The sequence below is a fragment of the Oryctolagus cuniculus genome, chromosome 2 (genome assembly GCF_051225735.1).
Source record: "Oryctolagus cuniculus isolate XC-2025 breed Fujian yellow rabbit chromosome 2, ASM5122573v1, whole genome shotgun sequence".
Classification (NCBI taxonomy): Eukaryota; Metazoa; Chordata; class Mammalia; order Lagomorpha; family Leporidae; genus Oryctolagus; species Oryctolagus cuniculus.
This window is the reverse complement of record NC_142868.1, coordinates 931,601-947,540: the sequence shown is the minus strand read 5'-3', so window position 1 is coordinate 947,540 and position 15,940 is coordinate 931,601. Positions and strand designations below refer to the sequence as shown.

The following is a 15,940-nucleotide window of genomic DNA, read 5'->3' as shown; positions in this document are numbered from 1 at the left end:
CTCCAGATGGGGACAGCAGTGGCTTGGGGACCGGACAGCCAGCCTGGCACCCCATGGCTGAGGGGCCAGCTTCGGCTTCCAGGTAGTCCCACAAACCAGCCAAGCCCAGAAATCCAAGCTCCCAGGCCCCTGGCCACAGGCTCAGCCCTGGAAATGGCTCCAGTGAGGGCCTGGGCTCAGGGCCACACCACGCAGGCAGGCAAGTGACAGGAACAGTGTGCCTCCCAGGGGCCAGATCAGGCCCTTGTGGTCTAGGGGGCTTCCTTAGCACAGCACTGTCCAGAAGTCCCCCTCAGGAAGGTGACATCCCCTCTAGGGCCTGTGGATTCCTGCCCCTCCTCTGAAGGACACCAGAGCAGGGTGGGGGTCACCCAGCACCCACTGTCTGCTCACTGTCCGCTGTCTGCCCGTGGGGAATGAGGCTACGCAGCAGCGAGGTGTTGTGGGGCTGTGGGCGCTTAGCCCTTCCACACTGGGGCGCCCCCCCCACCCTGGCCCTTCCCAAGGGGCCTCACCTGAGGCCAACCCCCTCAGGGCAGGGGGAGAAGCCAGGGATGGTTCAGCAGCCACACACCAGGCCCGTGGTGACCTACAGCTGCCGGTCAGGTGCGTGCTGCAGGCTCATGGAATGCTGACATTCTGGGACCCCCCCTCCCACCTTCCACCCTCCCCACTCCAAAAACAGAGGCCTCAAACAAACAGCAGAAATCCTGGGAGTCCCAGACCCCTGAGCACAGTGTAGGCCACAAGCTGGCTTCCCCTGGGTCTCTGTAGGCCAAACTGAGGGGTGGGGTGGAGAAGGGACCCAGGAGCAGCCAGCTCGGGAGAGGCTGCTCGGGACACAGGACAGCGGGACCCCTGGAGGCCTCACGGAGGTAGAAGTAATGTCAGGATTTCTACATAGAATTCAAGTCAGTGCACACGTGCAGAGCAGTGAGCTCTGGGGCCGCAGGGAGGGGCAGGCCAGGACAGGCCCAGCTCTGCCCTGGTGGACGTGGGGGCCTGCGGAGCCGCGCACTGGCCTGGTGTGGCACAGGTGCCTCTGCCCACTGCAGGGGCCTGGCAGCAGGTCCTGGGCTCATGCTTACCCTGCCACCTCCTCCCGCGTCTCCGCCAAATCCTGGCAGCAACCAAGGAGCCGCACAGAACGGCCAAGCGGCCGTGCAGCAGGGAGAGGTCCCCACAGGCAGAACAGGGAGGGACACGCCTCCACCCCGGGCCCTCTGCGGGCTCTGCCAGGGGCCCACCCCAAGTCAGTACCAAGGGTGCACCTGGCCCCAGGGCCCTGCCCAGCCTCAATGGGCTCCCAGGACCCCTCCCCACCGACACACCCAGGGACTGTGGGCTCCAAAGACGTGGGTCAGAGAAGGCAGCCGGCGTCCGCGGCTCCTGCTCAGCCCTGCCTCGCCCTCCTGCCCCGCGAGCCGCCTCAGTGCACCCACACCAAGACCAGCCTGGAGCCGAAACCAGACAAAGAGGAAAAAGGCACAACTGTTTGTTTCCATTTTGCTAAAACACTTTACGTCTGTCTGTATAATCCCAGTTAACAAAATCTGAGAGCTGCAAGAAAATAGGGGGCCGATTTCTGTACAGTCTACAAAACTCCCCTCCCACAGCAGGGACCGGGCGCCACCAGGAGGGAAGGTAGGGGCGCGGGGTCTGTACAGTGGGGGTGTGGGGTCTGTACAGTATTCCATAGACACCTCCACTGCCAACAGGGAAGCTGGGCTTGTTCCATGAAGTCACTACGCGCTGAACGTCCCTCCACGGGCCAGCACGTGTCCCTTGATGCCCGGAACCCAGCTCCGTGGCCACCCTGCTTGCCTCTCCCCTCCCCCAGGCCGCACACCATGGGGTCCAGGTGGAAGTGTATGCCCCTCCCGCCATGCAGGCCAGACCCAGGCTCAGCTGGACACACAGGTGCTGCCAGCTACCACTCCCTTCCACCTTGGGAAGGAGACACCAGGGAACACAGCCAGCCCTGAGCTGGCCACAGTGGGACATCCAGCCCTGCCCTTCCCCCTCCTGCCCCCCCTCGGGCTGCAGGACTGCCGGGAGGGGGGGGCTGGGAAGGGAGGGTCCTCCCGAGCCAGGAATGCTCTTGGGCGGGAAACCAGGCTGCATCAGGGCCTCCCTCTGGATTCTGAAACCCTCCACCCACCCCATCGAGCTGGGCCAGACGCAGTGCACATTCTAGCACCACACAAGTGTCTCAAGGTACAAACTACCCTTTTGTCCCAAGATTAGTGTCATGCAGAGTGCTATTCTGTCTAATAACTTAGTAGAAACGGGTTGGTGTCAGGCTGGGAGAAGCTGTGGCTCCACGTTGTGGCGGTGGCCCGGGCTAGCAAGATCACAGGGCAAACCCGGCAGCGGGCACAAGGTCCTGGGAACGCATGGGAGAGGCCACCTGATCTAGCAGGTGTGGGGGAGGGGTGTCCCTTCACCGCAGGGCCCCCACCACGCTGTGCTACAGGATGCTATGGAAACCACGCCCGGGCAAGACACCAGTCAGCCAAGCCCAGGCAGGAGAGGGCAGACTAAACGGGAAGAAGTGAGATGACGTCAAAGCAAAGCAGGAGAGGATGGAGCCGGGCGGTGGGGGTGGCCCGAGCCCCTGCACAGCAGGCCCTCCGGAGGCCGGCTCAGGCTGGGGCAGGGGTGCTCACCAGCCATGGTCCCGGGGTCCAGTCTGGGCAAGACAGCAGGGCAGGATGCTGTGGGCACGCGGCATGCTGCAGCCAGGCCACATCGTCAGCATGCACAGAGCAAAGCAGGGCCCACAGCCAGCCAGCCCAGCAGGCCACACTTCTGGGCGCTGTCGGCTGAGCCGTAGCCTGGCCGAGGGCCAGGGGTCTGCTCCTCGAGGCTTCGTCACAGAGGTTCTGTGCTCGGTGGGCAAGGCTGGGCCCTCCACGACGGCGGCGGGCGTCAAGGGGATCCACAACGCGGCTCTTCGAGGCGTGACAAGCCTGGGGAAGGTAGGGGGCCGTGGCTGCGAACCACCCACCCCCACCAACGTGTCACAGGTGAGCAACAGCCCGGCGCCCCCGAGAACCAGCCAGATACTGCGTGATGTTGAAAAAGGGAGACCCGACACACACGCCAAGGTGAGCGTCTGGAAGCAGGGCCGCGCCGGGCGGCGGGCAGGCGGGCACAGGCGGACGGGGGCGGCTGGGTGGCGGGTGGGCAAGCGGCAGTGGTCACTCCTCACGCAGCTGCAGACGGTAGCGGTGGTAGCGGACCTGGAAGAAGAGGCGCTCGGCCAGCGAGAGGGTCATGCCAGGCAGCACGTAGCGGTCACTCGCGCCCATGTGTCTGAAGCCCAGGGACTCGTAGAGCTTGTGGGCGGCCACCTTGACAGCCGTCGTGCCCAACACCACCGCGGAGTAGTTCTGCACCACGGCGAACTCCAGCACCTTCCGGCCCAGCGCCTTGGCGATGCCCTTGCCGCGGAAGCGCGCGTCCACGGACATGCGCAGCAGCTCCACCGTGTTGTCCTCCTCGTGGGCCCGTGCGGCCACAATGCCCACCACGTTGCCGTCCAGCACAGCCACCCAGAAGCAGGAGCCTGCGGGGGGAGAGGGCGGTCAGCGACACCTGGCCAGGAAAGCCAGGGAGAGCCCCTGCCCTCGGGCCGCCCGCTCCAGCCCGACACTGGGCCGGGCCCACCTGCAGCTCTGCTGCAGCTGGGTGGGAGGCCGTGATGCGGGCTGGGCAGGGTTACCTGGCTCCTGCAGACACTGAGCAGAGCACCTAGCCTGCCTGCTCTCCGAGACCTGGCCCTGCCCCTCCCCGGAACCCAGCACCGGGCCCTGCCCCTGCCCCTGCCCCTCGGCTGGCTGCACGGGCTCTGCTCCCAGCCGCCCAGTGCTTCGAGGCAGGGCCCTAAGGGAGTACCTAGAAGCAGCCCTTCAGTGAGAACACTTCATAAACCCAGTGGGGACCGGGGATGGCCACAGGCACCACCAATCCCCCTCTCCCGGGGAGTGAGCCTGGTGCCACACAGCATGGCCCAGTCTCAGCCTCACTCCCCAGGAAGGGGAGCCTGGGGCTGGGGGAGAGGCCAGCAGGGCACAGGCCACGGGGATAGCCTGCGGCACCTCTGGGGGCTAAAGGTGGAGGTGACCCTCAGAGACCTCTCCAAAGGCCAGGTGGTGTCTGCCATAAGCCAGGCCCACGTGTCCCCACCTGTGCCACTCCCATACCCCGAGGCTGTGTCCCTCTGACCACACTCCATCCCCCACCCCCACCCCAGCCCACTGCCCGGGGGGAGAGCCTCCCTTCTCATTCAGGGTCAGTCCCGAGCCCTGGGATGTGGCTCAGAGGTGCCACTGTCCCTGAGCACCCACCTTCCACAGCAGGGAGAGGAAGCAGCCTGGGTGAGTAGATGCCAACCCACAAACAGTGCAGGGGAGCCCCCAGCGTCTGCCCAGCCAGGGCCCCTGTGCCCAGCTCTCCTCTCTACCTGCATCTCCAGTGGGGGTCCCAGGCCAGAACCACTCGCCTGCCCGCTGCCCTGGGGCCCTGAGGACACAGCACAGGTCAGGACAGTCCTGGAGGATCAGAACCCTGGCTGGCGCTGCGCGGCACTGTGTGCCTCACCCCCGCCTCTCACTTTCCCCATGTGCACGGAGCTCCCAAATCCAGCCTCGGCCCAGGAGGTCTTCCTGCACACCCACCAGGTGTCACAGAGGGGCAGGCAAGAGCCCCCACTTCCCTCGTACACCCAAAGAAAGCAGAGCCCTGGGCAGGGGCCTCATGCCACACGTCCGAGCCCCCTTACACCACACTCGGCTTAGCCCCCGGCGGTCCCGCTCCTGCAGAAGAGAGGCCAGGGCTGCAGGGGGGCGGATCAGATGCCTTGTTTGGACTTGGAGAGGTTCCAAGAGGGCGGCCGAGGCCAGCTGAGTGGGAGCAGGGGCCCAGGACGGGACCGCTAGGCTGCAGCCAGCGGGCACGACCGCCAGCAGTGCCAGAGCCGGCGCTCTTCACACACAGACTGACCTCCAGCTGGATCCTAACCAGCCAGCCTGTCTCCCTTAGCCCACAGGGGCCGGCACAGAAGAGACCACGGCCCAAGAGGCCTCCCAGGACCCACGCAGCCCCCGGTGCCCCTCTGGACCTAGCTCCCAGTCCCTCCCACCCCAGGCGGCTGGGGCCACTGAGACAAGACCAGGCCCCCTATCTGCCCCCCCCCCCACCCAGCATCCTGCCCTCGAGTGTCCTCTGACGCCTCCCAGGTCCTGTGCTGCCGTCCAGGCCCCTCCGGCCACGTCCCAGGAACCAACAAGGCACACCAGCCAGGACCAAGGGGAGCCTGGAAAGGCCCCACCCTCTCCAGAGGGCGCCGGGAAAGGTATCCTGCAGCCAAAGTGGGGCCAGCCGCTCAAGCTCCCACCATTGGCCAGGGGTCTCTCACCCTGCCTGGCCCTGCCCCGGGGTCTGGGGGCCTCGCTGGAAGGAGGGCAGGGAGGGGCGAGGAGACTGGCAACTCCCCCACCCCGGACTCACCCGGCGGCTTCATGTAGTACTGCTCTATGTCAGCCATGTCTGTGTGCAGCGCGCACTCGAGGTAGGCCAGGATCACCTTGCGGCTGTAGTAATAGCGCAGGGCCAGCAGCCCGGCCGGCACGAGGCACGTCAGCACCAGCGAGCGGGTCACGGCGAAGCAGAGCGCTGCGGGCAGGAGGGGCGCGGGTGAGCGGCCGCGCGGGGTGAGGGAGGCCAAGACGGCTCCCTCCCGGCGCAGGAGCGCGGGGTCGCTTCACACGCGGGTTTCCACTTCTCCCCACGCTCAAACTTCCCGCCCAGTACGTGCGCTGCGCTGGGAGCCTGGGGCGGAGGTCGCAGGCCTCCCAAACCGCCCGGCCTCCGCCACGCAGCTCCGGCCGCCTCCCTCGTAGCCCCCAGCCCGTAGGGGAGCTTTGCCCTCGGCCTTACCCACTCGCTTGGGCCTGGAGCAAAGACAAGCAGCGGCCCCTGCCAGGCCTCACAGGGCTCCTCCGGCTTGGGGGGGAGGGGGTCCCCGGGATCCGCTAGGACCCCGTCCGATCGCACCCTGAGCCAGCCTCGGGGAGCGAGGACAGGCCCGAAGCGACCCGCCACTGCTGGCGGCCGCATCCGGCTGCGGAGGCGGCCGACGCTCCCGGGCTGAGTCGCCGCTGCTGGGTGACCTTGGGAGATCCGCATGGCCTCCCCACCCCCACCCCCGACTCCAGCTCCTCGTCCGTAAAATGGGAGAGCCCTCCCCGGCACCCCGCGGAGTTGCTGTCATTCCCCTCCATAAATTAGCACCGGGAGCGGCAGAAGCGGCCTCCCCCGCCCGCAGATTATATATATAGTCGCACGCCGGGCGCGGGGCTCCGCAGCGCGCTGCCTTCCCCACCCCCACGCGGGACGCCCCCGGCCGGGGACGTGCGGCGGGGACGCCGGGGCGCCCGTCCTCCTCCAGCCCGCGGACCCTGCCCCCTGGCCTGCGCTCGTTCCCACGCCCCGGCCCAGCGCGCCTTGGCTAGGAGCCCGGGCCGGCCCCGCCGCCGCAGCGAGCGGGAGGGCGCGCGGGTGCGTGTCCGCCTCCTCCCCGCCGGGCCCCCAGCCGGGCTCCGAGGTGGGGTCCGCAGCGCAGCCGGCCCGCGCCCCCGCCGCGCACTGACCCGCTAGCAGGGCGTAGAGCAGCTGCGTGCGCGGGTGCTGCCGCAGGCCGCGGAAGGCCGTGTTGGGGATGCGCTCCAAGATGCCGTCGTAGAAGATGCGGCGCGCAGCCTCCTGCTCCGCGGCGCGGAACTCGCGGATGCACACGCCGCGCCCCTCCGGCGGCCCCGCGCCCCCCGCCCGGCCGCGGGGCTGGGCGCCCGGGGCAGGTGGGGGCGCGGCGGCCGGCCCGGGGGCAGCGGGCAGCGGGGGCCACATGGCGCCGGCGGCGGCGAGCAACGCGTCCTTCCTGGCCCCCGGCAGCGCCTCATGATCCTCGGCGGCCACGATCTTCGTCTCGCAGACCATGTCGGGAGGCCCACAATGCATGCACCCGGCCGGGCGGCGCAGCGCGGGGACGCGGGCCAGGCGCGGCGGGCACAGCCGGGCCCAGGGCAAGGGCGCGGCGCCCTCGGACCCGCGGCGGCGGCGGCGGCGGCGGCGGCGGTGGCGGCGGCGGCGGCGGCGGCGGCGGCGGCTCAGGGGCGCGGGGCGGAGGCGGCGGGCGGCCGGGGCGCGCGCAGGGAGCTGCGCCGCATTTTGGAGAAGTATTTATAATGCAGCGGCGCCGGTGCAGTCGCGGCGCCCGGGGTCCCGCAGGGTCCTAGCGTCCACTGCATTGGCTGCCGAGGGTCACCATGTGATCTCGGGGCTGGGAGCAGACGCCGCCCCCGCGCCCGCCCGATGGCACACTTCGGCGCTGCGCCGCGGCCGGGCGGCGCGGGTATCCGGGCCGCGACAGGGCGTCCGGGCCACGGGAATTGCCGGAGGACGAGCGCGCGCGCGGCGGAGCTGGCGGCGGCGTGGCCAGGGGTCCTGGGCGCGGGACGCTCCGTGGGGCTCGGGGCAGGGCCGGGACGGGGAGCGCGTGATGGGTGCTTCCCGCCCCGCCCCCTGCACCCCGCGCCGCTGCCGCTGCGCGCGTGCGGGGGGCGCCCGACTCGGCCGGGCCGCCAGTGCTGCAGCGCGCCGCGTCCTCGAGCGCAGTCACGGCCGCCTCTCCGCCTCCGTCTCCCGCCCTTTGTCTGAAGGCGGCGCCCGGCGGAGGCCACGGAGGGGGCCCGCCGGCTCCCCGGGAACCCGCCGCTGGGATCGCAAGGGCTGCAGGGGCGGGGGGCGCGGTCGGAGCTGGGTCTGACGCCCACGCCGCCCGGAGCCGGCGCGTCTCGGCGCAGCACAGCGACCCTCCTCCCAACCCCCAACACACCCCAGCCCCAGCTTCCCGCAGCGGCTCCGGGGGCGCAAGGCCTGCAGGACCCCTCCCGGCCGGGCCCCAGCCCTCCGCGGTCGGCGCATGCGCCCCATGGGCTCGGTGCAGGTGCAGGGGGCTCTCTGCGCAGGGGGCTCTCTGCGTAGAGCCACGTCCTCCCGTGAGACTCACAGAAGATACGGGCTGGGGCGGGGGTGAGAGGGGAGGGGGCTAAGGCGGGGCAGGTGGTCGCAGACCCCTCCCCGGTGCGTTACAGACCCAGCCGCCCTGCACCCGCAGCCCGCGTCACTCACAGGGAGGGTGGGAGAGTTCCCCACCCCCTGCAAGGTTGGGGCAAGACCCTCGGCCTGCGTTGGGCGGTGGAGCGGGCTCAGAGGGGCGCTAAGGTCACGCAGGGGCCGGCAGGGGCGCGGCCCACCCGAAGGGATTTCGAGGGAGCGGGAAGCGGAATCGGTCCACAACGGAGGGCCCCGGCCCCCGGGCGGCGGGACAGCCAAGCCCCGCGCCAGTGTCGCCGGAACGCCGCAGGGACACGGCTGGGCTTCCTCCGTCACCTTCCTGGAGCTGCAGGCGCAATCGGAGAGTCTCGCTGGTCTGTCCAGCGAGAGGTGCGCCGGTGCCTGGCGCCGGCCGAGGCCTCTGGCCAGCTGCAGCGGCTTCGCAAGGTCCGCCAGGTGGACTGCGCGCAAAGGGCGCCGTAGCCGACAGCTCACACGGGGTGCAGGCGGAAAGGGGGTTCCGGGGACACACGGGGGCTAACGTGCCGGGTGGGGGGTCTGCGGGGCCAGGCCCACTACCGGCGGGAGCTCCTGAGCAGTGTCTGGCCCTTGACCCAGACTTGGGCATCCGGGACCTCAAGGCCTCGTGTGCCCTCAGCAAAGCGGTGCGGCCCCTTGCAGAGCCACATGCCAGCCTCAGGCCACCCCCAGTCGGAACCCACGCCTGCTCTGTGCCAGGGACCTGGGCTCTGGCTCCCCTCAGCCTGCCAGTGCAGGGTCCCTCCTTCCAGCCCACAGCCCCCGACAGCCCTGGTGAGCCCTGTGACCCTCCCCACCTCCCACCCCGACAGTCTCTGGGAAGGGGCGGGGCTGGAGCCCAGGGACAGCCACCGGGGGCCTTGGAGACCGGGTGGGGGCGGGGCTGGAGCCCACCTCTCTGCCCCAAGGGGAAGGCGGGGCTGGCAGCCAGCGGATGAGCACGGAGCACGGCACCGGGTCAGCCCGGGTCACTGCCAGCACCTGCTTCGTGGGGGCTCTGCACGGCCCAGGCTGTCCTCCCCGGGCCCTGCCCACTCTGGGTTCCCCGCCCCATGGTACTCACCTGGGAGCGCCTGCTGCCTCCGCTTGGGGGTTCCCAGAGTGAGCAGTGAGAGTGCAGACTGGGACCCCTGCCCAGGCCTCTGAGCACCGGGAGGCAGGGGGGCTCAAACCAGGATGTTTCCTAACCCACCGTGTTGGGGGGGCGGTCGTGGGGCCCGAGCACGAGGCTCAGAAGTGAAGGGGGCCTGGCCCTTGTCCTGGAGGTAGAAGCTGTCTCAGGCCATCCACCCTGAACGACCACCCCCACATAGAAGAAAAACTGGGAACACGCAGCCCAACGTTCCCCAACAGAGGAGTGAGGAAGCAGCACCAGATCTCCCCCAGGCGGAGGCCCGAGCGGGCGGGGGGGGGGCACCCGAGGCACCTGCAGCCCGCCGCCCCCCCTCCCCGTGGGCACCCGGCTGTGCCAGCCTCCTGGGGCTCTGCGGAGCGGCTGGCAGTGAGCAGAGGTGGGGGTGGCGTCTCCCAGGGCCAAGTGCTTGAGGCAGGGAGTGGAGGTCAAGGGGGCAGCCTGGGCGGGGCCCGCGGCCCTGCGGGCAGTCTGTCTTCAGGAAGTCCATGTCCCACACTCCCTGCGAGGCCACTTGGAAACGTGCTGAGGTCTGGGGAAGGGTGGGGACGCCCGGAGGCTTGGGCTTGCCCGGAGCATGGGGTGGGGGCTACTGGAGACCACGAGGATGACCTGTGGCCAGGAGGACAGTGCGATAAGGGCGGGCAATGGGGGAGGGGCGAATAAGGCAAACAGGAAGTCCAGGAGAACAAGCCGACCCAGAAGGGAATGGCTACTCCGGCCTGAGTCCCTGTTTACCCAGCACAGTATAGACGCTTGCATGTCTGAAAAAGGATTTACTTATTCACTGGAAGGGCAGAATGAGAGAGAGAGAGAGAGAGAGAGAGAGAGAGAGAGAGAGAGAGGCCTTCCATCTGCTGGTTCACTCCCCAGATGCCTGCGACAGCCAGGGCGGGGCAGGCTGGAGCCAGGAGCCGCATCCGGGTCCCCCACGTGAGGGGCAGGGACTCAAGGTCTTCAGGCTGCGGCCTGCCCCGAGGTCCCCCATCTCGCCTGTCCCCAGGGAGCTCCCCTGGCCTCACGGCTGTCCCCGCCCGGCCAGGTGCCCTGGAACTCTGACCAACCCCACTCTGCCCACGCTTCCCTGCCCTCCCTTGAACCCTGCTGTTTCCACACACAGCTGGAATGCAGCTGCCCTCAGCCCGTGGCCACTCCAGCTCGTCGGTCACTTCGGCGGCAGCCAGAGCGTCCTGGTTAGATGTCAGGCCACGCTCCCGAGGCGCTGAGCAGGCCGTGTCCTCCAGCCCCCTGCCCGGCTGCCAGGGTCCCCGAGTGCCCTCAGGACGGGGCCAGCAGCAGCTTCCTGGATGGCCCTCCGGCCTGGCTCCGGCCCTCCTCCACACCCCAGATAAGTCTCTCCAACGAGCGCCCGGCTGTACCCCATCTTTTTTATTGTAAGATTTATTTATTTGGAGGTCAGTTACAGAGAAAGGGAGAGAGAATCTTCCACCCGCCGGCTCACTCCCCCCATGGCGGGCCGGGAGCCTGGGAGGGGGCAGGGGCCCAAGCACTGGTGGTCTCTGCTTTTCCCAGGCCTCAGCAGGAAGCTGGATGGGAGGTGGAGCAGCTTTGCCCCATCCCCCACCTTTTATAGTGAGGAGCCCCAAGGGTTGCATGGGGTCAAGGCTACAGACCACGCACACCGGCGCACAGGCGGACGGAGGATGCCTGGCCCAGGGCACACAACAGTCTGGCCAGAGAAGCCTCAGCCGATGGCCTCCCCTGCACCCCGCTGGCATCGCCCAGGCCAGGAACCCCCGGCCTGGCGGCCTCCGTCCCCACGGGGTCCCTCGCTGGCCTGCTCCTGGGGCCGCAGGGATCCTCCCCACCATGGCGGGGCTGCCGAGGGAGCAGTGTGTGTGCACGGAGGACCTGGCCTGAGGGGCCCTGCCCAGACAGGTAACAGTGAGGACCACGGGCCCTGCCGCGGTGGAATGAGCGGGTGAAGGCCCGGGCACCTTCCTGGGACGGCGGTGCAGGTGCGCCCCGTGGCGCCAGGGCAGTGTCCCGCCTGCAGGGAGGGGCACTCACTCCCTCCACGCCCCCCTGCGCCCCTGGACTGCCTGTCAATAAGCACACACTGCTTTGATAAAAGCCTCTAATTTTACTAAAATATTTACAGAATGAACCAAGGGGAGGTGACTGCTCTGCGTGGAGACCCCTGGCAGGTGCACGGGGGCGTGGCTGTGAAAATGGACCCCTGCTAGCTCCCCTCATCCCCTCCCCCCTCCCACCAGCTCAGCCTCCCAGGAGCCCCCAGCCCCAGCCCCCATCGCGGACGAGCCTGTCTCCATGCCCAGCCTCAGGGCAAGGCAGGCCAGGGAGCGCCCCGGGGTGTGGCAGGCTGACAGCAAGGCCCTGGAGGGCCCAGCCGGGAGCTCCCAGGGACACAGCGGCACAGCGGAGGCCTGGAGCAGGGAGGCGGGACCGGGAATGCTGGTGGTGGTTATTGGCAGGGAGCAGAGCTGGCCCCGGGTGGTCAGCGCCCCGAGGGCCAGCAGGCGCACAGGGCCCGGCGTTCAGCCTGCAGCAGGAGGGTGTCTGTCTGCAAAGCAACAAGAGGCCATGAGGGTGGACACGGCCCGCCAGGGGTGGACGCAGCCTACCTGGGGTGGACACGGCCTGCCCAGGGTGGACATGGCCTGCCTGGGGTGGACACGGCCCGCCAGGGGTGGACACAGCCTGCCTGGGGTGGACGCAGCCTGCCCGGGGTGGACATGGCCTGCCTGGGGTGGACACAGCCCGCCAGGGGTGGACACAGCCTGCCTGGGGTGGACGCAGCCTGCCCAGGGTGGACATGGCCTGCCTTGGGTGGACACGGCCAGCCAAGGATGGACACAGCCTGCCCAGGGTGGACACGGCCTGCCTGGCATGGACACTGCCTTCTGGGATGGATGCAACCTGCCTGGGGTAGACACTGCCTGATCGGGGTGGACATGGCCTGCTTGGGGTGGACACGACCTGCCTGGCATGGACACAACCCACCTGGGGTGGACACTGCATGCCTGGAGTGGACACGGCTGCCAGGAACGCCCCCTTCCCTCGATGCCCCCCCCCCACCTGCGCTGGGTCCCGCCTCCCATTCCACTTCTTCCCACCAGATCACTCCTGACAGCTGCTCTCAGGAGGCCTTAACCCCCCCTCCCCAGGGACAAAAAGGGGCCGCTCCTCCAGGCGTGGGACCCGCCGGGGTCTCCCCTTCTTCCCACCTCCGTTCTCCCTCTTTCTGGTAGGAGCGCGAGTCCCTGTCGCCGCCGTCCCCGCCCTCCGGACAAGCTCTGGCCCTGGGCTGTTCCTCCCGCCCCCGCCCGAGCAGACCCTCCCGGGCGACTGCGTCCATTCCGGGTGCTCGGCGGCCGCAGGTGCAGCCCAGGCCGGCACCCCCACGGCGACTCGCGGGGCTCCCGGGCCCGCAGGGCTCACCCGCGCGTCCAGGCTGTAGGCCGTCTTGCGCAGGTCCTGCAGGGCGCGCTGCATGAACTCGAACGCGTGGCAGTCGACGCACGGGCGGCCTGCGGGGGGCGCGGGTCAGGGGGAGGGAGCGGCGGCCCGGCCCGGCCCCGCCCGAGGGGCCCCAGCCCGCCCACCGTCCCGGGGACAAAGGCCCGGGGCCGCGCCCGGCACCTACTCTGCGCGGGGACGGCGCTCCCGGCGGCGGGCTCGGCGCGCGCCCCGGCGCCCAGCAGCGCGACGCCCAGCAGCAGCAGCAGCAGCGGCGGCGGCCTCGGGGCGCGGCAGGCGGGCGGGGAGGCCATGGCCGGCGGAGGGAGCCCGGGGCCGCCCTGCGGAGGGCGCGCGGGGTCAGCGGCGCCGGCCCCGGGCCTCCCGCAGCCCGCGGCCTCGGCTCCCCGCCCCGGCCCCCGTCGCGGCCGGCGGCCGCCACCGCCCCAGGCCCTGGCCCCGCGCAGCCCTGTCCCGCCCGGCGACCTCGCTGGGCCCACCCCCGGGCCTGCGGAACCCCCGCCTGCCCGCCGACCCCGGGCACGACGGACCCACCGCCCCCCACCCAGCCCGTCCCCGAGCCCCGAGAACCCCACCCCGCAGCCCCGCCCCACCCTGCCCCTACCGCGGTTCAGGGATCCCGCGACTGGCGGCGCGGGCGACTCCGAGGACGGTCTGCGTGTCGCGCATGCGCCCCGCCTGGGTCCCCCCACCACCCCTCGGCGTCGTCATGGAAACCCGAGGCTGTGCGGGCCGCGGCTTAAAGGGACAGTCGCGTTGGGGTCCCCGCAGGCTCTCCCTGGAGCGGCGGATCCCAGAGCGCTGCGTGGAGGCGGCGGTGGTTACAGACGCGCAGCCTCCGTCCCCGGCCTGGGACAGCGGGGCGAGGCGAGGGAGCCCACCCACCTGCTCGGTGCCCAGGGAGCCCCCTCCCCGGGGCCGTGCGCTCGGGCCCGGGGCGCCCTCGCTGCGCCCGCGCCTGCGTCTCTCTCCTCCCGCGTGGGGCCCGGAGCCCCGGCCGCGTCTGCCCCCTGGCTGGGTTACCCGGGGGTCGCCCTGTGGGAGGGACGGGGCGCTGCGGGGACTCGCGACGCGCCCCGGAGGACGGCGCCGGCCTCGCGTGCGCCCCTCGCTCGGGCCTGCCGCACCCCGCCCGGCCCGACGGCGCAGGTCGCTGTGGCAGCAGGCGGGCGCGTGGCCGTCACACGCAGGCGAAACCGAGCTTGGGCGCCCCGCGCCCGCGTTCCCTGCGACGCCCGCATCCGGGCGCTGCTGGGCGGCCCCGCCTTCCGCGTCCCCTCCGCCCCTTGTCCTTGTCCCCTGGACGCCGCCAGCTCCGCCTGGTCCAGACCCCGCAGGTGCACGGGCTTCGGGCAGGTGGTGCGGTACAGTGGCCGCGGCCGGCCACGCGGCTGTGCGCCACGGCCGCCTCCGTGGCCCGCTCAACGCCGGCTTTCTGTCCCCAGCGCTCCAGCTCTGGCGCCTCACCGAAGGGGACCTTAGCGTGCTCGTCCCTTGGTGACCAGCTGCTGTCACTCAGCACGTCCTCAGGGCCCGTTCGTGGGCAGCGCGGGGCACTCGGACCCCATCCGCCTCTCTGCTGTCAAGGAGACCCCCCCTCCCCCAACTATTTTTTTAAGAGGGCACCTGCTGGGCAGGGGCTTGGGGCAGCTGTTAAATCACCTCCTGGGAGTGCCCGGTTGGAGTCCCGGCAGCCCCACGCGTGATCCCGCTTCCTGCAGGTGCTTGAATCCCTGCCGCCCACTCGGGAGACCCGGATGGAGCTCCTGGCTCTCGGCTTCAGATCCACACCCAGCTGCTGCGGGCGTCTGGGGGGTGACCAGGGGATGGACAATATCTCTCTCCCTCCCTCTCTCGCTCGATCTCTTCCTATCTCCCTCTCTCTCTCCCTCTCTATGCCCCTCCCCCTCTCTCTCCCTCCCCCTCCCTCTCTCCCTCCCTCCCTCCCTCTCTCCCTCTCTCCCTCCCTCTCTCCATCTCTCCCTCTCTCTCCCTCTCTCTCCCTTCCTCTCTCTCCCTCTCTCTCTTCCTCTCTCCCTCTCTCTCTCTCCCTCCCTCTCTCTCCCTCCCTCCCTCTCTCCCTCTCTCCCTCCCTCTCTCTCCCTCCCTCTCTCTCCCTCCCTCCCTCTCTCCCTCTCTCCCTCCCTCTCTCCATCTCTCCCTCTCTCTCCCTCTCCCTCTCTCTCCCTTCCTCTCTCTCCCTCTCTCTCTTCCTCTCTCCCTCTCTCTCTCTCCCTCCCTCTCTCTCCCTCCCTCCCTCTCTCCCTCTCTCCCTCCCTCTCTCTGCCTCCCTCTCTCCCTCCCTCTCTCCCTCCCTCCCTCTCTCTCCCTCCCTCCCTCTCTCCCTCTCTCTCTCCCTCTCTCCCTCCCTCCCTCTCTCCCTCCCTCTCTCTCCCTTTCCCTCCCTCTCTCCCTCTCTCTCTCCCTCCCTCCCTCCCTCTCTCCCTCTCTCCCTCCCTCTCTCTCCCTCCCTCTCTCCCTCCCTCCCTCTCTCCCTCTCTCCCCCTCCCTCTCTCCCTTTCTCTCTCTCACCCTCTCTTCCTCTCTCCCCCTCCATCTCTCCCTCTCTCTCCCTCTCCCTCTCTCTCCCTTCCTCTCTCTCCCTCTCTCTTCCTCTCTCCCTCCCTCTCTCCCTCCCTCCCTCTCTCCCTCCCTCTCTCTCCCTTTCCCTCCCTCTCTCTCCCTTTCCCTCCCTCTCTCCCTCTCTCCCTCCCTCTCCCTCTCTCTCTCCCTCTCCCTCTCTCTCTCTCTTCCTCTCTCTCCCTCTCTCTCTCTCCCTCCCTCTCTCTCCGTCTCTGTATCTATCTTTCAAATACAGTGGAAGTAAAGCATTTTGAAAAGGAAACTGAAAACTAGCCAAGTGGGAATATGGAGCCCAGTTCACAGGGCTCCGTGCACGCTGGGCGCAGGTGAGGCGCGTCCCTGAGCTGGGACAGAGGTCAGCAAAGTGCCCGCCCCCGTTGAGAACAAAAAGGTGAAATCCCTAAAAAAAAAAAAAAAGGAAGAGAAATTGGCAGTTGCCGTTGGGTCCTGTAAGGAGGCCTAACCCGAGTGTGACTGGGGCCTGGGTTCAGGTCCCGCCAGCGCCCCCTGCTGCTGATCCAGCTTCCTTCCGACCTGGAGAACAGGAGGCCGCGCCCTGGTCCCTGAGCCCCTACCACACGCGGCTCCGGGCTTCTCTGCCCC

General features: G+C 69.4%; 2 protein-coding genes across 2 annotated transcripts; both read right to left on the bottom strand.

The window, feature by feature from the left end:
• Positions 1 to 1,494: 1,494 nt before the first annotated feature.
• ASPNAT (aspartate N-acetyltransferase) lies at positions 1,495 to 7,820 on the bottom strand. The gene is made up of 3 exons (XM_051836724.3): positions 6,657 to 7,820; positions 5,515 to 5,679; positions 1,495 to 3,571 (listed from the first exon to the last, which is right to left on the bottom strand). Exons 1-3 carry the CDS (start codon positions 7,021 to 7,023, stop codon positions 3,204 to 3,206), a joined length of 900 nt encoding a protein of 299 aa, XP_051692684.1. The 5' UTR covers positions 7,024 to 7,820; the 3' UTR covers positions 1,495 to 3,203.
• A 2,846-nt stretch (positions 7,821 to 10,666) lies between these two features.
• On the bottom strand, positions 10,667 to 13,509 carry NICOL1 (NELL2 interacting cell ontogeny regulator 1). Its single transcript, XM_051836719.3, has 4 exons — positions 13,359 to 13,509; positions 12,921 to 13,074; positions 12,716 to 12,804; positions 10,667 to 11,837 (listed from the first exon to the last, which is right to left on the bottom strand). The coding sequence occupies exons 2-4, from the start codon at positions 13,045 to 13,047 to the stop codon at positions 11,772 to 11,774; spliced, it is 282 nt and encodes a 93-aa protein (XP_051692679.1). The 5' UTR covers positions 13,048 to 13,074; positions 13,359 to 13,509; the 3' UTR covers positions 10,667 to 11,771.
• Between the last annotated feature and the right edge of the window lie 2,431 nt (positions 13,510 to 15,940).

What these genes read in the sequence shown, in the direction of transcription:
- ASPNAT (XM_051836724.3), bottom strand. Translation starts at nt 7,023, where the DNA reads ATGCATTGTGGGCCTCCCGACATGGTCTGCGAGACGAAGATCGTGGCC. An exon ending in GCTCTACGCCCTGCTAGCGG is followed by an intron (nt 5,680 to 6,656) that starts GTCAGTGCGCGG and finishes TCCTGCCCGCAG; the next exon opens with CGCTCTGCTTCGCCGTGACC. An exon ending in GTACTACATGAAGCCGCCGG is followed by an intron (nt 3,572 to 5,514) that starts GTGAGTCCGGGG and finishes CTCCCCCCGCAG; the next exon opens with GCTCCTGCTTCTGGGTGGCT.
- NICOL1 (XM_051836719.3), bottom strand. Translation starts at nt 13,047, where the DNA reads ATGGCCTCCCCGCCCGCCTGCCGCGCCCCGAGGCCGCCGCCGCTGCTG. An exon ending in GAGCGCCGTCCCCGCGCAGA is followed by an intron (nt 12,805 to 12,920) that starts GTAGGTGCCGGG and finishes CGCCCCCCGCAG; the next exon opens with GCCGCCCGTGCGTCGACTGC. An exon ending in CCTACAGCCTGGACGCGCGG is followed by an intron (nt 11,838 to 12,715) that starts GTGAGCCCTGCG and finishes GTTGCTTTGCAG; the next exon opens with ACAGACACCCTCCTGCTGCA.